The sequence below is a fragment of the Mustela nigripes genome, chromosome 15, assembly GCF_022355385.1.
Source record: "Mustela nigripes isolate SB6536 chromosome 15, MUSNIG.SB6536, whole genome shotgun sequence".
NCBI lineage: Eukaryota > Metazoa > Chordata > Mammalia > Carnivora > Mustelidae > Mustela > Mustela nigripes.
The window spans coordinates 14,504,288-14,526,360 of NC_081571.1; the positions used below are offsets into that span (position 1 = coordinate 14,504,288).

A 22,073-nucleotide genomic window follows, 5' to 3' on the forward strand; every position below is an offset into this window, starting at 1 on the left:
GCTTTCTTCGTTTTTTTGTTTTTTTTGTTTTTTTTTTTTTCCTAACTCTTTTAACTTTAAGATTAGATTGTTTATATGAGTTTTTCCTTGCTTCTTGAGGTAGGCCTGTATTGCTATTTTTTGCATATTTTTTGTAGTTGGCTAAAAGATAGCCCTGAAAAATCTAAGGTTCTAACTACTTTATGTGCACTATTTCAAGCATACCTTATAATTTCCAGCTGGTGCCTTGAATTTCTAAATGTTTTCATGGTTCTTTTACCCTGGAAATGAGCTTATTTATTATTTTTCTTCCTTTTTGGATTTCATCTTTTTGTTTTGTTTACAAGTGCTACATCTGCCACAATTTTGTTGAAAACTCTGTTTTGCTATGATCTTTTCTCTTATACTTGTCCCTTTTAAAAGACATTTTCTTAGGATTTCAGAAGTGAGCTAAGATTAATATATGTTAGACACACATGTTTGTCTTGCCTTTCTTGACAGTGTTTTTGTGAGATTCATCCTTGTGCCTTCAGCCACATTTTGAGGGACATGGCCATATTGTGAAGAGTATTTTTAGCTGTTTTGTCATGCTAACTACTAAGAATTTCATCTTTCTCTTTTGTTTTCCTCTGCACAGTAGGGATCTGTAAATTAATAGTTCTGGTATATATCTGTTTAATATGAATGACTTAGGGAGATTGGGATGCATCTTAAAATTGATGCTGTTCTCATTGGTTTTGTCTTAGTGGCCTCAAAGAATATCAATTGCACTTGAAACAAGTAAAGTGCAAGATAAAACTCCCATGTTTATCTTAGTGGAGAAATGAACTTGAGATGTATTTAACAGGCTTCATTTGAAATCAATACTTAAAGTAACTTTCTTTACTGAGTTAGGTAAAATTACACTTCAGAAGTTTTTTTTTGTGGGAGGGGGCGCGACATATGACATACAGTCTTTCTCATTTTAGGAAATAGTTTCTGTTATAGAATGCTCATGGTGAAGACGCTTAAGCCTGGGCAGTGGTTTTATGGGTGTTTGTGTTGTAATTATTTGTTAAACTGTCTATTTATAGGGACATAAATCCATTTACAATCGTAATAAGCACTATTTGCTGTATATAGGCATAGCTAGACATACTGCTCCAAATCCAAACAGTGAAAATTTAGCTTACTGGTCTTATAATAGAAAGTGAAATGATATTTTATTTGTTATGTTCATGTTCAGTTGTGGTACCTCTTCCTTAAGCCTCTAATATATCATTACTGAAGAGTGTTAATTTTTTCTTTCAGCTCAGTGTCAGATCAGAACTGCCATGTTTTTGATTGAATTTAAGGTCTTCCTCCAGCCAATCCTAATTGTTAAATGTTTAATTTCTTCTATGTTCCTTTGCCTTTCTTAGTTTAATTACATGGACTTTCCTTTTGGTGTTTCCTGTAATCTTATTGCTTGGTGGCTGGTATTTTAATTTTGTTCTTTCTGAAACCTTACTCAGATAAGGGATAGAAGCTTAAATATTCTAGCTTTTTCCCAGTAGAACTACTTGACTTGAATATTTTAACTATTTAAACAAAAATAGAGGGGCACCTAGGTGGCTCAGTGTGTTAAAGCCTCTGCCTTCAGCTTAGGTCATGATCCCTGCATCAGGCCCTTTGCTCAGCAGGGAGCCTGCTTCCCCCTCTCTCTTTGCCTGCCTCTCTGCCTACTTCTGATCTCTGTCAAATAAATAAATAGATAAATAAAATCTTTAAAAAAAATAAAAATAGAAATGAAATATTTGAAGTCATATACTTCTTAGTTCATTTGTATGGTTTAGTTAATGAGGTTAAGAACTCCTTAATACACTACCCTGACCCCCAAATGGGGAGGGGTTTTAATACTCAGTTGTGTTTAAACTACTATATTTTGACTAAAGGACTAACCTTCATGTCTATGCCCTTTTCTTCTCTGCTCTTAATTTTGAAACTTTGAACCTTTTACTTAGGTTTTGTTTTGTTGTGGTTTACTTACCAAGGACTTATGCAATCTTTTAAAACATATTAATTCTTAAAGTCCAATTTTAATAAAATAAAATTTTGTCTTTCAGAATATCTTAAAGTGAGGTCACATGACCCTGAAGAAGCTATTAGACATGATGTTATTGTGTCCATAGTTACAGCTGCTAAAAAGGATATTCTTCTGGTCAACGATCACTTACTTAATTTTGTGAGAGAGAGAACATTAGACAAACGGGTAAGTAGGAATAATAATTAGTAGTAGGCAGCTTTTATTTTGCATTTAGTGGAAATAATGAGATTTAAATGTAACTTGCCCTTTTCAGGAGCAAGTATTTATGTATTTATGAGAACGTTTTATTTTTTTGTTATATTAAGTTTTGTTAGGTTTATAAATTCAGATTATTTGTTCTCATCTTAAAAATGAGATGGCTCTAAATGGTAGTCAGAAGTTTAGCCTGGACACTAGTTTTAATAAATGAGTTGTAAAGGCCTCTGACACAACTTCTTATGTTTTTGTTGACTCTCTTCTGTTTCTTTTCACATGAGTATCAGTTGATAGTCCTTTAGCTGGTTGTATTATAATTTCTGTGGAGTAGAAAATAACATGTTTTCAACTTTGCAAAGCTAAACCTGGCAGAGCAGCATGCTTCCAGCCTATCTTCTGTGACCCTAAACCTTTCCCCCTTGAGTGAGCACCCACTAGCTGCACTCAGTAATCAGTGGCTTCTTAAGAGAGGAATAGTGTTTTCTTATTCTTGTATTCTTATTGCCTGGCTATATTAGACACTCAGTAAAATATGTGAGTGAATGTTCATTCCTCCTCATCCCCATTGCCTTTCCTTTCTGGTGTGTGTTTTACTGGATTTAGGCTTGAATAATTTTGGTGAAGGATGAAAATCATTGAAGTATATGGGGGTTAATTAACAAAGAAAGCAGGAAGCCTGTTGGTAGTTGTGAATAGTTTTGACTAGTAAATACGTCATTTTAATAGTTGCTTATAAGTTTGGTTGTGCTGTTGTCATCATTTAATGCTCTTTTTGGTAATGCTGTTTGTGGGTAGAGGACAGATGGGCAGGAATTGCATAGTTTTCCCTCCAAGTTTATAGGTATTAGGACATAACTTATCTTAACTAATAAATTTAGACTTGTCTTTTTTGAATATTTCATAGAGTATTAAGGAAAGGTCCTATAGAGTATTAATGAAAGGCATAAAGAAGGAAAAGGAGATTTGCCTCGTGGTAGGATAGCAGCCTTTCAAGTGTTCAAGTAGTCTTTTTCTTTGTTAGATTTGGAATTTGAGCTAAGTATCTGTGTATTTTTGGGGTCACATAAATTCTTAAAATTTTTGATGTTGTATTCATAATAGGCCTCCTTGGTTCATTCATATAAATATTGAATATCAAAAAATAATGGAATATATTTATGTTCTTGGCAGAATTAGAATATGCTCTATCTTTAAATTCTCCTTAAAGCAGCAGTTTGGGGAATTAGAGATAAGACAGAGAATAGAAAGTTCCTACAAACAAGTTGAATTCTTATTTTATGAGTAAGGCTTTTTGAAGTCTTTTATTTCAATATGTATCAGTGGATGGATGAGATAAGGACTGTTCTTAATCTGCTGTAAGTAATTGAAAGAAAAACCAAGGGAAGAATATACAATGAATGACAGACTGCAAAGGAAAAAATTATAAACATCTGTGCAGCTTCATGAAGTTCTAAACATTACTAACATCTTACTGATTATAGTGCTGTTTGTGTAAAATTAAAGAATAAACTCATCCCAAGATAATTAAGCAGTATTAGATATACTAGCAAATATGTATTTTAAGAAAATAGTTGAATGCATTCCTCTTACACTTGAACTTGATTCTCAGATATACAGAATGAACCGAGCGTCTTTACTTAGCATTTGATAAAACCAATGTCATGTACCTTTAACTGAAGTATATTTAATATACACCATAAATGGAAAAAGTGTATAAGGGATAAGTCACAATTAACTCATTCTTTGCCTGTTAAAATTTTGTAGCATACTTTCTCTTACCAATTTTCAGTGACTTCATGTGATGGTGATTAATGTTTGTTTTTTAGGGGTAAATGATGGGCATAGTATATTAAAGCATTAAAATTTTTTATACATGTTGATATCTCTGTACCTTACATAGTAGATATATTAAAATGATAGTTATGTTTTTTTCATAGTCATTATAAATAGATATCTAGTAACTGAGGAGTGATGAAGATATATTGTGTAAAGCAGCTTAAAAACAAGAAAACGGACTTTCCTGAAATATAATTAACATTTTTAAATTTTAAGAAAGCATTTTTGTTTTTACTTTAAGTGGAGAGTGCGCAAAGAAGCCATGATGGGACTTGCCCAAATTTATAAGAAGTATGCTTTACAATCAGCAGCTGGAAAAGATGCAGCAAAACAGATTTCATGGATCAAAGACAAATTGCTACATATATATTATCAAAATAGTATTGATGATCGGTAAGTTAAGGACACCATATGTAAAATATATGGTGCTTTTGATGTATTTAGTTGTTGTTGATCTTTAGTTGTAGGAAAACTGTTTTCTTTATAACTTTAAATTCTCTCAATTTTTATTGCAAGTTAAAGCTAGTGAGTGGGACTAGTTTTCTTCCTATCAAAGCCATAAATGAAGCAATAATGTGCATATACCTTTAAGGAGGGATACAGTTTTTAAGTTCATTTTTGTATACTATTTTTAAACAGTGGTACTTAAGAGTAGAAATGTGTGTAATCATTTAAATTTTATTTCACAGGTTATTTTTCAAATAAAATGTTTTCAAGTAAATGAAAATAAAGCTTTTGGATTTTAGACATTTTAAATAAATAGTTTCTACTGAAGGATAAAAAGATAATTTATAGTTTTATTTGAAACACATTATCTGAATATAATCATCATATTTTTCTTTTGCAGTATAAGGTTAGATCTTGTGTGGATCTTAACCATTTAGTAGTAAATAGATCTGTGAATCCTGCTTGCAGAATTTATTTCACTTGCTTGAATTTATTTTAAATTCTTAGATCCAAATGGTCTTAACTCATAATAGATGAGATTGAGAAAATTAAGAACCAGTAGGCCACCTTACATTTTTAAGAGTTACAGTAACAAGAAACTGGGTATCTTAGATTAACTTTATCTAAGAAACTTTATAGTTATTATTTTTGTAAAATGGACATTTTTAGACTTTTTGAGTGTGCAACATCATTCCATGGGAGATTTGCATTATTTGCTAGTACTTTTTTTTTTTTAAACTGTTAACCAGGTCTTTTCATGATGTTTACTCAGATGATAAAAACTCAGAAGAATCTTACTATGTCTTTAGAAATTTTAACTTAGAGATGCTTAGAATTTGTCATTTGGAAGGACCTGTTTTTTGGACACTTTATTATTCAGATAAGGAAATCGAAAACCTCGTATATACTCAAGGTCATGCAGAGGTAGTTATCTTAGCTGGGTATAGAGTTATTGCCAGTATATCCAGCTAAATCTTTTTTCAGCCCCTCTTCTTATAGAAGGAAATCATCCATTTGAAATCTCATATCCATTCAGAAAGCAGGAACTTCTTTTATATGTAAACTTTGTGTGTTTTGGAATTTTATATACAAATTCAGTACATTAAAAAAAAATCATTACAGTACCTTCTCTGTGTTTTTGCAGATTGCTTGTTGAACGCATCTTTGCCCAATACATGGTTCCCCACAATTTGGAAACTACAGAACGGATGAAGTGTTTATATTACTTGTATGCCACACTGGATTTAAATGCTGTGAAGTATGTTTCAAATGTCAAATTTTGTTTCTTTTTCCATCTTTTTCAGTGTATTGCATTTTATGGGGAAAACCCTCACAAATGTATTTTTAAATGTTAACAATTTATGTAACGCAAACATTGTTTAAATGATCAGACACAATAAAATACTTGACTGATTTTTCAAGGTACTGCTATCAGCATGAGATTAACAAGGATTTTTATAAGCAATTATAAATTGACATGGAATTTTTCAGGATTTGATTTCTTTCCCCAGACATACATATTGTCATTTCAAGAAGTATTGATGTACCTTTTTGTTTGTTTTCTTCCTTAAGGCATTAAGAAGGTCCATACTGAGAAAATCCTACCGCCTTATTTTAACCTCATGGTCATTTGAATTTTGCTGTAGAGTGGTAGGGTACATATTTTGTGCTGTATAACCTCAGCATCTGTTATAATTTGGCATATGGGTATGCACAAATACATTTTAATGACCATTTTTCATTCAGAAAATAATTTTGAGCACCATTATACGGAATTGGCATTTTGGACATGGAAGAGACATTACTAATTGAATCATACTGATGGTTAGGAAATTGAAACCTAGAGATTGATTTGCTCTAGGTTTTAGAAAATGTAGATGCTCTGCATTCCAGCAAATGTCATTACAAGTCGGGGATTAGATGTTCGGAAATTGAAGTCTAAGGAGCTGCATATAATTTTCATTCCTATGTCTCCTTAATGGGACTTTGACTTCTTCCATGGGAATTATTATATGTGCCAATTATAACTTTCATAGAAACATTGAAGAAAAGGAGAAATGTAAATTTCTTATTATCTGTTGTACTTAAGGCAAGGGGTATATATTATCAATGGCTGCTTTTGTGCTTTAACAGCAGAATTACATAGTTTCACCAGAGACTGTATTGTATGGTCCATAACATTTATTATCTGGCCTTTTATAGAAACACTTGCCAACCCTTCATGTAATTGATAATTTTCCTGTTTTTCACATGGAGAACTGAATTCCAGAGGTCAGTTAACTTGCACAAAATCACACAAGTAGTAGGAGACAAAAAGTTAGGATTTGAACTCTACCTGGTTTCAAAGTTCATTCTTTTTCTACTGCATACAGTGAAATATGTTACTGCCATATTTAGTTGATTTTAAAATGAAATTGTCATATGCCAACACCTCAAGAATTAGAGTGCATCCTTATCTTCATGGTGCAATTGATGGCTGATTAGAATGAATGAGAATAGGATATATATATATATATATATATATATATACTTGAGACAACCTAAGTGAAATCATAGTCTAGGCTTCTTGACTCAGCTCACCCGTCTTTCATGAACAAAAATGAAAGATACTCTTTTTAAAGATTTTATTTATTTATTTGACAGACAGAGATCACAAGTAGGCAGAGAGGCAGGCAGAGAGAAGGTAGGGGGAGCAGGCTCCCTGCCGAGCAGAGAGCCCAATGTGGGGCTTGATCCCAGGACCCTGGGATCATGACCTGGGCCGAAGGCAGAGGCTTTAACCCACTGAGCCACCCAGGTGCCCCATGAAAGAAACTCTTACGCAAAAAATGAGAGTCAACCACTCATATATCCTACTTGAGAAAATTACTAGAGTAAAAGTTTCTTTTGGCAAAAAACAAAATTCAGAAGGAAGGAATAAGATGTAAGAAGTAACAAAATTTCCAAACACTTCTGCAGATCTAAATAATCAGTGCCTATAAAAACAATGCCAACACCATCACCAATAATAATAACAACAAAGTTTTCTTTACCAAGGGAAGGAGGTGTAGATTAAAAAGTAGGTTAGCATCTGGGCTGATATTTAGCCAGCACACACGTCTTGGAACAGTATGTAAGATCTGTTGAGAGTCCCTGAGATCCTCTCCCCACCCATTTTCCCCTGTGCCTGGGCGTAGCAGAAGGACCTTCAGGCCCTATTCTACTGCCACCTGTTCTGATTGATTGGTGCTGTGCCTTTGTGAAAAAGTTTGAATACTAGGTAGATCCTATAGGATAACAGCATGTAAGATGGCAGCTAAAATGTTCTGTGGTTCTTTTATCTTAAAAGAGTGAGTGAGGACAGGTTTGTTGATTAATTAGGCTGTAAACTAAGTGTACAAATTAAAAATTTGAGTTTCTTTAAAAGAACAGAATTAAAATGTTGACTTCTAAAACCACAGGAACAAAAAATAATTAATGAAAAGTTTAATATGAGAAATGGAAAAGAAACATAATTGTAAAGGAAAATACTGAAAAGCAGTTATAAAACTACATATACATATATAAGGGGTACCTGGGTGTTTTAGTCACTTAGGCGTCCCACTTTAATTTCAAACCAGGGTCCTGAGATCAATCCCTGCAATGGTGTCCCCCCCCCCCCCATATTCCTGCTCATTTATGCATTCTCTCTTCCTCTCAAATCTTTAAAACAAAGCCTATATATATATATATATAAGATATTATTCATCACTTAAATAACAAGTTACTTTGAATTAGAAAGTAAAAATGCTAATCATGAGTTACACTGAAAAATAATGCCATGGAAAAGTTGAAAGTAAATTCCAATCTATGGACCAATAAGTTCTACAAAAATCGTTGGTAAGTGAATAGATTTTTATCTGTTTTAAATTAAAACACTTAAGATATTTATATTTTTTAAATGATTTTTTAAAAATTTTAACCAGCATTTTATAATTAACTAACCAACTGTAAATCTAATACTTAACATTTTATTACTTTAATACTTTACATTCGTGGTTTATTTCTCCAAAAGTCTTTACATTTATTTTTATGAAAAATTTAACGCACACAAATCACATATGAGTTTTGAAGCATAGTGATAAACTAAATATATCTTTGAATCTACACTCAACTTGTGAACTCTTCTCCCTTTTATCCTCCTGTCTTCCACCCAGAGGAAACCACTAGCTTAAATTATTTATTTTTCATTTCCTTTTAAAAAGTGAGTTTATCATGGGGCGCCTGGGTGGCTCAGTCAGATAAGTGGCCGACTCTTGATTTCAGCTCAGGTCATGATCTCAGGGTCCTAGAATCAAGCTCCATGTTGGGCACCACACTCAGCATGGAATCTGCATCTCTTCCTCTCCCTCTGCCCTCCCTCTCCTCTCTGTTTCTTTTTTTTTTTTTTTTTTTTTTTTAAGATTTTATTTATTTATTTGACAGAGAGAAATCACAAGTAGATGGAGAGGCAGGCAGAGAGAGAGAGAGGGAAGCAGGCTCCCTGCTGAGCAGAGAGCCCGATGCGGGACTCGATCCCAGGACCCTGAGATCATGACCTGAGCTGAAGGCAGCGGCTTAACCCACTGAGCCACCCAGGCACCCTCCTCTCTGTTTCTTTCTCTCAAATAAATATATAAATAAATCTTTAAAAAGTAGTTTTATCAAAAATAAAGTTTTACATATATTTATGTATCCCTCAATAATTTATTTTTACTTGTTTTTGAACTTTATGAAAGTAGAGTAAGTGTGGATATAGTCTTCTGTGACTTTCCCCCCTTTTTTTAGGTTCCTAAGATTCATGCATAACATTTATAGCTTGTTGGTCATTCATTTTCTATGTCTTCCTAAATGTTATCAGACATCTTATTTTTTGTGACTCTTTGGGTCTTAAATTTTGTCACATCTTTTTTTCATTTTCCTGAATAGTAATAATCTTGATGTTTTCAGTAATGTTTCTAATCTTGTCACAGTCCTCACCACTCTGTATTGTAACATCTGTCTTTATTCATTATACATTACCATTCTAGCCCAGAAGTCATTTGAATTTATAACTCTAATTAATTAGTTTGAAAGCACTTAAAAATAGCTGCTTGATAGGCAGGTTCATGGTGAGAACTTATTTGATCTTTTATTTGTTGAAAGAACATGTGATCATGTTCTTTTGGGGAAGACAGTACTTTCTGTATTTAAAAGTTGATATGTATCAGGTTTTTTTTTTTTTTTTTTAAATTTGACAGACAGAGATCACAAGCAGGCAGAGAGGCAGGCAGAGAGAGAGAGAGGAGGATGCAGGCTCTCCACAGAGCAGACAGCCCGATGCGGGGCTCCATCCCAGGACCCTGGGATCATGACCTGAGCCGAAGGCAGAGGCTTTAACCCACTGAGCCACCCAGGCGCCCCTATATGTATCAGTTTTAAGCAAGTCCCCAAGTTAACTAATATCTTTTTATTTTTTTTAAAGATTTATTCATTTGAGAGAAAGTGTGCACATGCATACATGCCTGCCCAAGGCGGGGATGAGGGAGAAAACCTTCAAGCAGACGCTCCATCCACAGAATGGGGAGACTCACATTGGGGCCTGATCCCACAACCCTGAGGTCACGATACAAGCCCAAACCAAAATTTGGATGCTTAACTGACTGAGCCACCCAGGTGTCCCCATAAATATCTTGAGTAATGAAAAAGAGAACAGAGGCAGGCTTGAGTACTCTCTAATCATGGTGTGTGTTGCCACCTCCCCCAGGCTTCCTAGAACAGCTGTTAATGGCAATAGTTAGTGGTAGTTTCAGGTGTTGTGGTTGTGATGTCTTTCATTAGGCAGGCTCTCATCTAGACCCGTTTTTGTACTGCTGAGTCTGGTGGGTATGAATGGGGAGCGGAATGCTGGAGGAGAGTTTCTCTTCAACACTCGTATAGGTTTCTGATAGCCACCCAATGGTGACTGTCTTTTTCTTTGAGTTAGTGCAAAGCTCTAGTGAGAAGACTAGACCAGTAACAACTGTAAGAGTATCCGTTCTCTAATCAGATTTTTCGTGTTTATTTAGTGACAGTGCTGGAATTCAGACTTATATTAAGTTATATTTGTCTTCCTGTTGTAGTAATATTATGTCTACTCTTTTTTTTTTCTTTTTTTAAAGGATTATTTAGGAAGGCAAACACAAAGATAAATTGTCTTTGCTGCTTAAGATAATTTTATTAAAGTGCTTGAGGGGATGGTTTCCCTAAAAATATAATATAAAATCTTAGTGATGGTCACTTTTTGATTTACACTATAGCCATAATATTTTATATGGAGCTTTGGAATTGCTTGATCTTTAATAAATAGCTATTAGAGGTGTAATAATTCCTGCTTTAAGTGAAGGCAAGTTTCAAAAGTCCAGGTCTGTCAGAAGTTGTAAGTAATGATGAAGTGTTAAGAAGCAAGAGACAATTGGGAGTTCAGGAGTAATTTCACAGATGACTACTCTTTTTTTGAAAATTATTTTAATTATGTAACTCTTATTTAGTTATGAGATTTTTACAGTCCTCTGTATACTGGTCATTTTTTTTTAATGTCTACATGTATAGTTATTTTAATTTAGCTTTTAATATAAAATGCTGCTGCTTTGCCAGTACCATTTTGAGGTGACTACTGTAAAGGAATTTAAGTGTCCAAATTTAAACTATTTTATTTCCATAAAAGTATGCAAAGGTATTCTTAAAACAGAATGTTAAGGAGGAGAATGAAACTTTTTTAGCAATTAGTTCTTGTCTATGAAAAAAAAAGGTGGTTTTTTAATGCTTTTGTACTATATTACAGTTTTATGGCAGTGCTTAATATGTGTGATAGTGGAGGTTAATCGAAGTAATTCAAAATAATAAAAAGTATTTGGTTTTGGAAAATTTCCTTTCAAATATTAAACTATGTATGGTTCTGAATTCTGTAACTCAATATTTCAGTAACATTAACTGCTCTCATGATTTATGCATATTTTCTTGAGTATGTGTGTAATTTTTTTTTAGATTTAAATTTCTTTCTGAAAACAAAAGTATTCAGAGGACATCAAAATTTTGCCCTATAAAAATAATATTTATTTATATGTAATAATATGTAAACACATAGTTATATAAACTAATGAATATATAGGATATAAATACTTGTACATGTCAAATTTATATAGTATAAATATGCTTATATGTATTCTATATGGAATGTATAGAATATATAGGTAATATATATTATATATAAAATATATAATCTATATAAACTATATAGAATATAGAGGTAATAATGTTTTATATAATTTGTATAATGAACATAATATGTTATTTAGTTAACTGTGTAACAGCTTTACTTCAAACTGTAGACCTCAATGAGTCCTTAGAAATCTAAACACATAGGCGTGCTAGGTGACTGGGCTGGGATTCCCCCTCTTGGTTTTGGCTCTTGTCATGATCTCAGGTTGTGAGATCAAGCCCCCTGTCAAGGTCTGCTCAGTGGGGAGTCTCCTTGAGATTCTCTCTCTCCTTCCCCCACTCACATTTTCTCTCTTTCTCTCTCAAATAAATAATCTTTAAAAAAAAATCTAAACATAAATTCTATCTCTAAACAGTGAGAACTTGAGGATAAATAAAACAAGTGAGAGCTTATCATTTTTATTTACATTGGTTTATATATTTTAATTTTATTATAATAATTAATGGTATACTTACCTGTATGTACATAATATACACTTTTATAATAATATACATAAACATGTAATACATATTATATAAAGTTACATTATGAGCATTTCTTTTTTAGAAAAAAGTATCCCTCATTCTCTCAGCACAAACTCTTTTCTTTTTGTGGCTTTGATTCCTTTTCATCCTGCCTACTACAGGACCTTACTCCATCATACATTCCTTTATTACTCAAGTTTATAATCTCTGTAGATAATTCCTATACCCTAGTTTATACACATGTTGTAGTTAATGATATAGATATCCCTTCACATGTTCATACCTCTTATATTTTCCTTGCCCTTTTGCTCCATACATCATCAGTTGCTTAGTTCTGTAAAGTTTACCTCATCTCTGTCATCTCTTGTTAATTTCAACTAAAAAAAAAGGAATATATTTGGAATATTCTGGAAGGATTTTTATTGTTTTGTTATTTAAATTTATGTGTTTGTGTTTTGCAGAGCATTGAATGAAATGTGGAAATGTCAAAATCTGCTCCGACATCAAGTAAAGGATTTGCTTGACTTAATTAAGCAACCCAAAGTAAGTTAAATGTAATGAAAATTTTCCTTTGATGATAAGCTTTGTAAAACGCCTGTATTTAGTTACTCCTTACCATTGCTACAGTGTTGCTGGACAATTGTTTCTGTGTGGAACTGTTCTACTGGAGAAACTATGATCTCTAATTTAGAACAATGAAATTTTTAAGAAACTTATTGCATAGAAAAATTCAAAGTTTAAATTTACTATATCTATAAAAGGTGATACACAACAGGAAAGAGAATATATGTCTTTGTACTCAGAATTAAAGTTTTTTTGTAGCTTAAAAAAAAAACAAAAACAAAAACCAGAAAATGACTGTATCTTTGAAAGCAAAGTAGAGTAAATTTGTACTCTGTCTTGCTGCCCTAAAATGTTCCCATCGTGTAGTCTTGTTGTTTTAGAAAATTTTCATGTCATGTATTTTAATTATGTATCTTTATATTTTTACTTAGAATTAATGTTATAGTAATCTTAATGTACTACTTGGTTTTCATAATTATAAGTTAATCTTTGTATTCATCCAGTTGATGTATCATATTATATTTTTTAGACTTTTAGAATGATTCTGGGTGTTCTTTTTCCCTAGAATGTTGTTTGAGAATGTTATATGTAGGCCTATAAAAGTTATAATTCATCAAAAAACTAGTATCAGGGGACGCCTGGGTGGCTCAGTGGGTTAGGCCGCTGCCTTCGGCTCAGGTCATGATTCCAGGGTCCTGGGATCGAGTCCCACATCAGGCTCTCTGCTCAGCAGGGGGCCTTTCTTCCCTTCCTCTCTCTCTGCCTGTCTCTCTGCCTACTTGTGATTTCCCTCTGTCAAATAAATAAATAAAATCTTAAAAAAAAAAAAAACTAGTATCAGTTCATCAAAAAAATATATAAAATGCCATTTTAAATTGCATCCAGGGAAATCTTTAACACAAAAAAATAATAATATACTGTTATTTTTAATTTCTTTTTACTCCTTAATGAAACCCCTCTCATTCTCCCAACCCCCCACTCCTAAAACAAAACAAATACTGCATGCTTATAGAACAGAGGTCAATAGAGAAGAGTTGTTTCATGTAAGGGGAGGCTAACAGTAGCCTCTTTGTTTATGGTTTATTGAAATCTGTGATTATTGAGTATATTGAACCTGCTAGAATAAGTTTTTTTCTTGTAATAGATGACTTAAAACTAATTTTAGTGATTCTGCTGTTTCAGTACTTTCTCTGCCAAGGAACAAAATTGGAAACCTCCAGTTAATTTAGTGTGCTTCAGCCTGTAAACATGTATTTTAGTCATTGTTCTATATTGCAGTAAGTTAGTGTGTTTTAGTTAATAAGCTCTGGATAAAGTGCTCCTGTTTGCTACCTAGAGCTGTATTAATTTACTTCCTTTTGGTCAAAGTTGCAAAGGTGTTAATTAAAAATGCCGGATGTTTTTATATGTATGTCTACAAAAATATTCCTGATTTCAGGCATTGCTAAAGTCATACAATAGCAGTCAGGTAGTACGTTAAGTGTGCCCATCATATGTTGAACAGCATGATGTGTGAGACTCATGAAAAATAATTTTGTTTTTGATTCTCACTGTCCCTTTAAAATTTATTTAGTGGGAACTTCTTCCCCTTGCCTGTTGATAACAACTTGGGATGGTCTCATGACTTCATTTTCATGAGAAATAACAAAACACAGTCTCAAATTTCAATTAAAATGTTTTAATGTCTTCTACATTGTGGAATTTCTCTTCAAGTTGTCTTAAAATAATTATTGAGTTGTCCAAAATAAAGAGAGAATTCAAAAAAATTACGGAGTTGTACAAGTTAAAGAGGGAAGGAATTCTCATTAATGTGACATGGGGTTGAAGAAGAAACCAAATGGAAGAAGATGGTAGTCCAAAGTGGAATTAATTCTAGTGAGAGGAGAATTAATAGCCTCTTATTAATATTCACTTTATACCAAGAATTACAGTAGATGTTATAGAGTTAAAGGTAGAAAAAAATACAAAGCTGTGTTTATCTTTTGGGTGTTTATTTTTCTCCCTATTTTACTAGGAATATTCTTACATACTTATTAATCAGTATTTCTTTGCCTTCATTATTCAGTCTGATAAATAGTTTTATTCTTATTTAGTTCAGCTCTATAGCCCTATAGCCCTATAGCCCTTCTACTTTATTTAACTAAATTCATTTGCTCAGTGTCACTCAAAGTGACATTATTTCCAGTATTATACTTTTGTTGATGCTGTTTCTTTTTCATGTGGATCAACTTGACAGCCAAGCAATACCTATTTCTCCCCAAATTAAATAACAGATCTTATATGACTCTAGACAGATCTATTCAAATACTTTAAATTCCAATTATTTGGGAATTAACTCTTCTATTTTATGTTTTATCTTTTGCAAGCTCCTTCTTAATAGGGATGGTTTATTTGTGTATTTATTTGATTTGTTGCCTTCATGCCAGTGTTTTTCTAGTTCAGTGTATTATACAGAGTTGCACAAAGACATCTTTTTTAAAGAAATAACACTAACTTGATGCAGTGAATAATTAGTGCTCTTAGAAATATCTTTTGTGCATGTGACTTCACAGACTATTACAGTGTGGTGAACATATTCATTCACTGAAATAATACTAGGTTGATACGACAAGTAGGTAGCACTCTTAGAAAAATCTTTGGTACATGTCACTGGCATCCTTTTGAATTTTCTTTATCCACTGTCTTCCCCCTATGCTTCATGACTATACCTTATAATCCTCAGGCTTAAAAATTTTAGGAACACCTTAAGTCATTGAGAATTACATACTTGTGAACTTTTTGTTTGAGATAAGCTTAAAACTTGAAAATCAGGTAATTTTGTTCCTTTTTTATACTTAGTTGCCTGTTCTTTCATTGCTAAAGAAAACAAAATTATCTCCGTGTTTCAAAAGGTTAGTGTAGTAGTCTTCTCTTTTGTTTAGAGGATGACAAAACAGGGCGAAGGGGAAGAGATGACAGGGGAGCATTCACCTTTCATTTACTTCATGGAGTTTAAATGTAGCTAAAAAAGGAGCTCACAGTTGTGGTGGTTGAGACATGGGCCTGAAGCATTAGTAGGTTATGCTTATCTAATTTTCTGAAGGGTATAATGAAGATTATTGATAGGAAATATTAATTTTGCTTTTTTTGTGTGTGCTTTACAGACAGATGCCAGTGTCAAGGCAATATTTTCAAAAGTGATGGTTATTACAAGTAAGTTATTTTAAATACTACATGTAAAATTTAAGGTTTAATTGAAATATTTCTATTTGATAATTTGAAGTATTTCATGGAGTTTCATTTTAGGCTATGATAATATAGGAAAAGAGTATAAAGTGTTTTTGATTTTTTTTTTTCAACAGACAACTCAGATTCAATTTTTTTTTTTTTTTTAATCTTCATTTACTTTGCTACACTGAAGTTTTCTTTTTCTTTTCTGTTGGTATGAGAAAGAACTGGAGAAAGGATTTATTACATAAATTTATTTTGGGGAATTCATTCAAATTATTGCATAAGCTTACTGTGAAAACTGAATTTGTGCTTTAGTGTTGCTTGCTCTAATGTGAATCTGTTTGAAGCCAATTTCATTCTAAGCCAAAATTCAAAGTGTATACCTAATAATTACAGAAGAACTTCTTTGAAAAAAAATATACTAATTTGCTTTTTTGCTTTCAGTGAAAATGTTATTTAATTGCATTTAACAGTAAATACAAAAGGATTGTATAGCACATCCCTTTTTTGGTGCAAGGACTGGGTAAAGTAGCTGTTTTTGTAGAGCATTTGCTTTTCCTCCTACTTTAGAGATCACTGTGTAGAGTGTAGCACATGGACAAAGCGAGTATCAGGAACACCTGGAGGAACATTTCTACGGAGCTTCCACTTGGGAATAGTGAAGAGATCTATTTTAGATGGATTTCTGAGATGTTAACAAATGTTCCAAGATGTATATGGAAGTAATGCTCAGATACTGAAGAGAACAGTAACCTAATTAACTGTGTTTTAGACCAAGTGATAGGCGTTTTAGCATGAGTAAGGTTTTAAGACCAAAATATCTTTTAGTCTTGGGCAGATAAACATAAATTAGTTTTCAGTTTCTTTAGGTAACTTAAAGCAAGTGGTTTTCTGTTGTTGCTTTTTAATACCTATTTCCTTGTTGTTTGGCTCTGGATACTATCTTGTAAAGGAGATCATCTGTATTTTTTCTATTTTTTAAACCTGTTTGTTTTCCCAAATTCTGTTCTGAGGAATCCTGGTATCCTGTAGGTGTTAATAGTATTGTTAGAAAAAAGTGTTTCATGGTCAAGTATTTTTAGAATGCTGAATTAAAGGGTTTTTTTTGCTTCTTCCCTCCCTTCTCCCTCTCTCTGTCTTCCTCCCACTCCCCCCACTCCCAATTCTGTTTGTTTCTTGAATGGTAGACCTTATTGTAGCCTTTAGTATGATGCCCAGACATTATGGAGGGGCTGTAAAGTGACATCTTCCAAAATTATTTGAAGACAGTACAGTAGATTTTTTGTATTATAGAACTATGAAAAGATCATACAGTCAAGTATTTATAATAAGGACACTTTGTTCTTATTATCCTCAGTGATCTAGAGAAGACTTTTAAAATGTAATTTCAAAGTTATATGTGAACTTGAAGACTGCACTTACTGCATTTGTATTTTTAGATTTGGTTGAATTTCTACAATTTTTATTGTAGTCCATAGTTTTATACTATAATTTCTGTTATTAGAAGTAGCCTAGTCTGGTCCTCTGTAACAGTTGTGAGTAGCCCCCCTCCTCCCACTCCCTCCCCCAAAAGACACTAGGATCAACATTTTACTAGCTTTCATGTTTTGATGCATCATTTATTAGGAGGGTGGTATAAAAATCATCTTTGATTCCACAGGGGCTTATCCTCTCTCATGCATTAATGACATGTCCAGTAGTAACACCCGAAACATTTTGCTCAGCATGTGTTATTGACTGACAGCATGTGTATGTGAATTATCTCTGGATGGGTTAACAGATAGTTTCTTAAAGGTAAATCTTACTGATCTGTTCTTGTGAGTTACAAGAGAACAATGTACACAACAAACTTAAGGAGACAATAATAAATTGGTATTATCAGGTTGATATTTAGTCCCCTTACATATTATAAGGGGTTATTTAGAAATAGTTTAGTCTGTCTCTACAAAGGTGTTCCTTCACAGTATTCTTGTTTCAAATTTCTAGAAAGCAGAATTTTGTGAAAATTAACTATTGAAGTTGTTCCACAACTTCTAATTAAACTAAACTGAATTTGTAAATTAGGATTATTAATCGAAGTAATAAAAGAATGAAAAATGTAGATCCTTTATTATTTTGAGAAATTTCTAAAATGGTATTTTTACTGAATTTTAATTTATTTAAGGAAATTTGCCAGATCCTGGTAAGGCTCAGGATTTCATGAAGAAGTTCACACAAGTGTTGGAAGATGATGAGAAAATAAGAAAACAGTTAGAAGTACTCGTTAGTCCAACATGCTCCTGCAAGCAGGCTGAAGGCTGTGTGGTAAGGAGAGACATTAAGAAGAGCTGATGTTTGGGGCGCCTGGGTGGCTCAGTTGGTTAAATGTCAGACTCTTGATTTTGGCTCAGGTCATGCATGACCTCAGGGTTGTGAGATCTAGCTCTCTGTTGGACTCCATGCTGGGTGTGGAGCCTGCTTAAGATTCTCTTTCCCTGTTTCCTTCTGTCCCTCCCCCTCACTTGTGCGTGTGCTGCTCTCTCTCTCTCTCTCACACCAAACAAAAAAAAAAGCCCAAAACACAAAAAACTAATGTTTGAAGAGCCCCCAAACCTTTTTTGGCTCCTTTTAGGAAATAATTTTCATTATGTAAAATATGCATTATTTTACGTAATATTCATTATGTAAAATTTTGACCCCCTTTCAAAACAAAATAACTTCTATTCATTTATGTGGATTTTGTATTCATTATGTGAAATTTATATTCATTATGTAAAATACCACAAAAATGGCAATAAACCATAACCCCTTTATAGAGAAAATGACTGTTTAATATTATGGTATATATCTTACAAAGTAAGATCATATGCATACAGCATTGTACATTTTACTTATTTTTATTAGTCTTTTACCATATTACTAGCAGTGGAACGTACCACTGATTCTAAGTATCATAATTATTGAACAGTCACTTGAGTTACACATTTAGATTTTTTTTCTCTGTTTTTATTTAAAGACCATTTTAGTATCTTTATAGCCAGATAATTTTTTGCATTCTTGGTTATTTCTTTAGGATAGAGTCAATATTGGCTTCTATCATTATTGGAAAGAAGCAGAACTCCAAGGAAAACATAATTATTTTGGTAGGATTTGTATTCTTGGTTGCTAGTCACCTGACCATTTTTTTTCTTCTTGGACATATTAGCCATTTATATATATATTTTTGTAAATTGTGTGTTTTTAATCTTTGCCTATTTTTCTGAAATGACATTTGTCTTTATCTGTTGATTAATCATGTATGTTAATTAAACTGCAAATAATTTTCTTTCATTTGTAGTTTGCCCTTTCATTTTATTAATGATGTCCTTTACGTACCATATTTATTTTTATGTAGCTGAGTCTATCAGCAGACTCTTCAAGGCTTTTGCATTTTATGTCCTGCTTACAAAATTCCATTCTATTGCAAGTCAATGAAAATATTTACTAATACCAGTATTTCTCAATCTGTTGCCCATGCATCTTCCAAGAGGCTTTCAAAAAAGAAAAAAAAGAAAAAACATGATTCTTGGCTCCACCCCAGATTGACTAATCTTCACACTGAGGTCCTGGAATCTGTTGTTTTTAGCAAGCTTTACTGATAATTCTACTCTCTGAAGTTTGTGTCTTCACTGAATCTGGTTTTATTCTTTTGTATTTGTTTTTATCATTTTGGAATGTTTGTGGCATAAGGTATTAGATAGGGATCTGTTTTTATTCAAAGTATCTGTTCAGTTATTTCAACACAATATATTGAATAATCCATCTTTTTTCCTGTTAGTTGAAATGTTGCCTTTCTCATATGCAAAATGTTAGTTTGGTTTTCTGGACTTCTTCAATTCCTATTGATTTATTTATTCCAACACCAGTATTACATTGTTTTAATTACTTTAGAGTCTTGGTATTTTAATGTGATGTAATTTTCTAAACATATTTTTGTAATATTTTAAAAAATCTGCTTTACAGCGTGAAATAACTAAGAAGTTGGGCAACCCCAAACAGCCTACAAATCCTTTCCTGGAGATGATCAAGTTTCTCTTGGAGAGGATAGCACCTGTACACATAGATACTGAATCTATCAGGTATTTTTATCTAAAAATATTAAATTTTCATCACTGTTTATTCATGCTTTAGTCAGTTGCTTTTGAGTACCTGCTATACACAGGCAGTTACCTGTACAGATTTTTGTATATGTGAAATGGCTATATACTCACTTATATATCTGTATGTATATCTGTTCATATATACGTATGTGTATGTATATGTACACACTTGTTTGCATATATCTGTGTATATTTAATTTTTCTTCTATTAAGTATTACTTCATTTGGATGAGAAAATACCAGTTTAAGCCTGGTTTCTATCTGTTAACCAAGTATATTCAGGAATTCCTCTTTTTAGTTAGCTTGCATAGTATAGGTAATACAATTTATAATTATACCCTCAGGAAAAGAAAATTAGGTGAATATGTTGTAAAGCAGCATATGATGCATTTTCACAGGTATTTGAGACCTGAAAGTGTTATTTTTAAAACAACCCTCATTTCAGCTTTGATATAGATGACTTTGACATCTTGGAAAATGCTTTCTTTTTATGGCTGTTTTCCCCTATGTAAAATGTTCTTTTTTTTTCTAAACATTTTCCTAAAATGTTTTGAGTAGTTGAAAAAGTGCTTACAGAATGCGTGTATGTATGTATGTATATATATATATATAAAACATCCTTGTTTTCTGGTCATCAGTAGTATTTTTTAGAGATATATTAGAATCTAAATAATAATATCCTGTACCCAATAAACCCTTTTTCGGGATTTGTTTTGTTTAGGAGGGTAGAGGGTATAGCTTTTGGGCTGTGATCCCCTGCAGAGTAGGGAGACCCTGCTTTGGATACCGTAGTCACTTTGGACTCCTATTGCATTCAGTTTTCATTTGAAGAAGGGGCTCTATGGATTGAAAAACAATATAAAACAAAAAATCAGAACCCCCATATTAGTATAAGGAAGACACTGAATCAGACTGAAGCTCATTCAATAAATAATCCCATGCTTTCTCTATTCAGGGCAATGCTAGTTGGTATTGGCAAAGCACATTTTTTTACTTTTCTTTAACCCATTGTCTGGCAATAGAATAAAGAGTTTTAATCAGGAGTTTATTTTATAGTTTCATAAAATTAATGCAAATGTGTTCAGAGGACTGAAAGACGCTTTCTCTAAAGGAATAGTATCCGACTTAAGAGGAAGGATGGATAAGATTTTGTTTTTACAGAGTTGGGAGAACGAATATTCCAGGTACTGAGATTAATGTAAACCAGGCTAACTGGACTGGAAAAGACAAGAATATTTAGAAAATGGTGACCATGGGAAGATATAAAAGTGTTATAAGATAAAGCGAAAAAAGTAGTTGAGGTGAGATTGTGGAAAGCTTTTAAGGTCTAATGTTAGGGCTTTTACTGTATTCTTCAGTCTGCTGAGAACTCTGGATGCTTAATGATGGATAGGAGGAGGGAAGTAGAATGGATAGACTGTTAAGGTGTTACAAATTGTCTCTGGATGCTGGTAGTGGGATGGAAAAGGAAGATTATATTTGAGGAATGTTTTAGTAGATGGGTTATCTTACTGGAAATGGGGAATAATGTTGATGAGGAGTCAGAAGTATAAGAGCTGAAGTCCAAATGATGAAGCACATAGTAATACTTGGAAAAGAATTAAGGGAACTGATGTGCTTCTTATTTGGACTTGACAAACAATTAAAAAATCAAGGCAAATTGAGCTTAATGTGAAACTGTGAGAATGGATTTATTCCCTGGGCATGAGATTGTGTAGAAAGTAGTAAAAAGATTACAAGATCATGGACAGAACTTTGGAATTTTGTTTTTCAGCAATAGAAAAATCACAGGAGTATAAGAACACCAGGTTATTGTAGTGTTTTGAAAGTTTAAGATGGAGAAAGTTTTAACAAGTAATGTGTACTATGAACAGACTGAAATCTTTGGCTTTATCATTAGTAGTTTGTAGTGATGTCGAAAGTATGTCAAAACATAAATAATAGTAACAGGTAGTAGC

The 22,073-nt window shown here is 32.8% G+C and overlaps 1 protein-coding gene across 7 annotated transcripts in view; it reads left to right on the forward strand.

Moving 5' to 3' along the window:
* PDS5B (PDS5 cohesin associated factor B) overlaps positions 1-22,073 on the forward strand; it is a 204,461-nt gene that overhangs the window by 111,001 nt on the left and 71,387 nt on the right. For all 7 annotated transcript variants that reach the window (XM_059378326.1, XM_059378327.1, XM_059378330.1 and 4 more), the window contains exons 11-17: positions 2,064-2,209; positions 4,317-4,468; positions 5,667-5,780; positions 12,685-12,766; positions 15,931-15,979; positions 18,162-18,301; positions 19,979-20,094. In XM_059378326.1, coding sequence (XP_059234309.1) covers positions 2,064-2,209; positions 4,317-4,468; positions 5,667-5,780; positions 12,685-12,766; positions 15,931-15,979; positions 18,162-18,301; positions 19,979-20,094 — 799 coding nt within the window. The remainder of the gene's footprint in view (positions 1-2,063; positions 2,210-4,316; positions 4,469-5,666; positions 5,781-12,684; positions 12,767-15,930; positions 15,980-18,161; positions 18,302-19,978; positions 20,095-22,073) is intronic.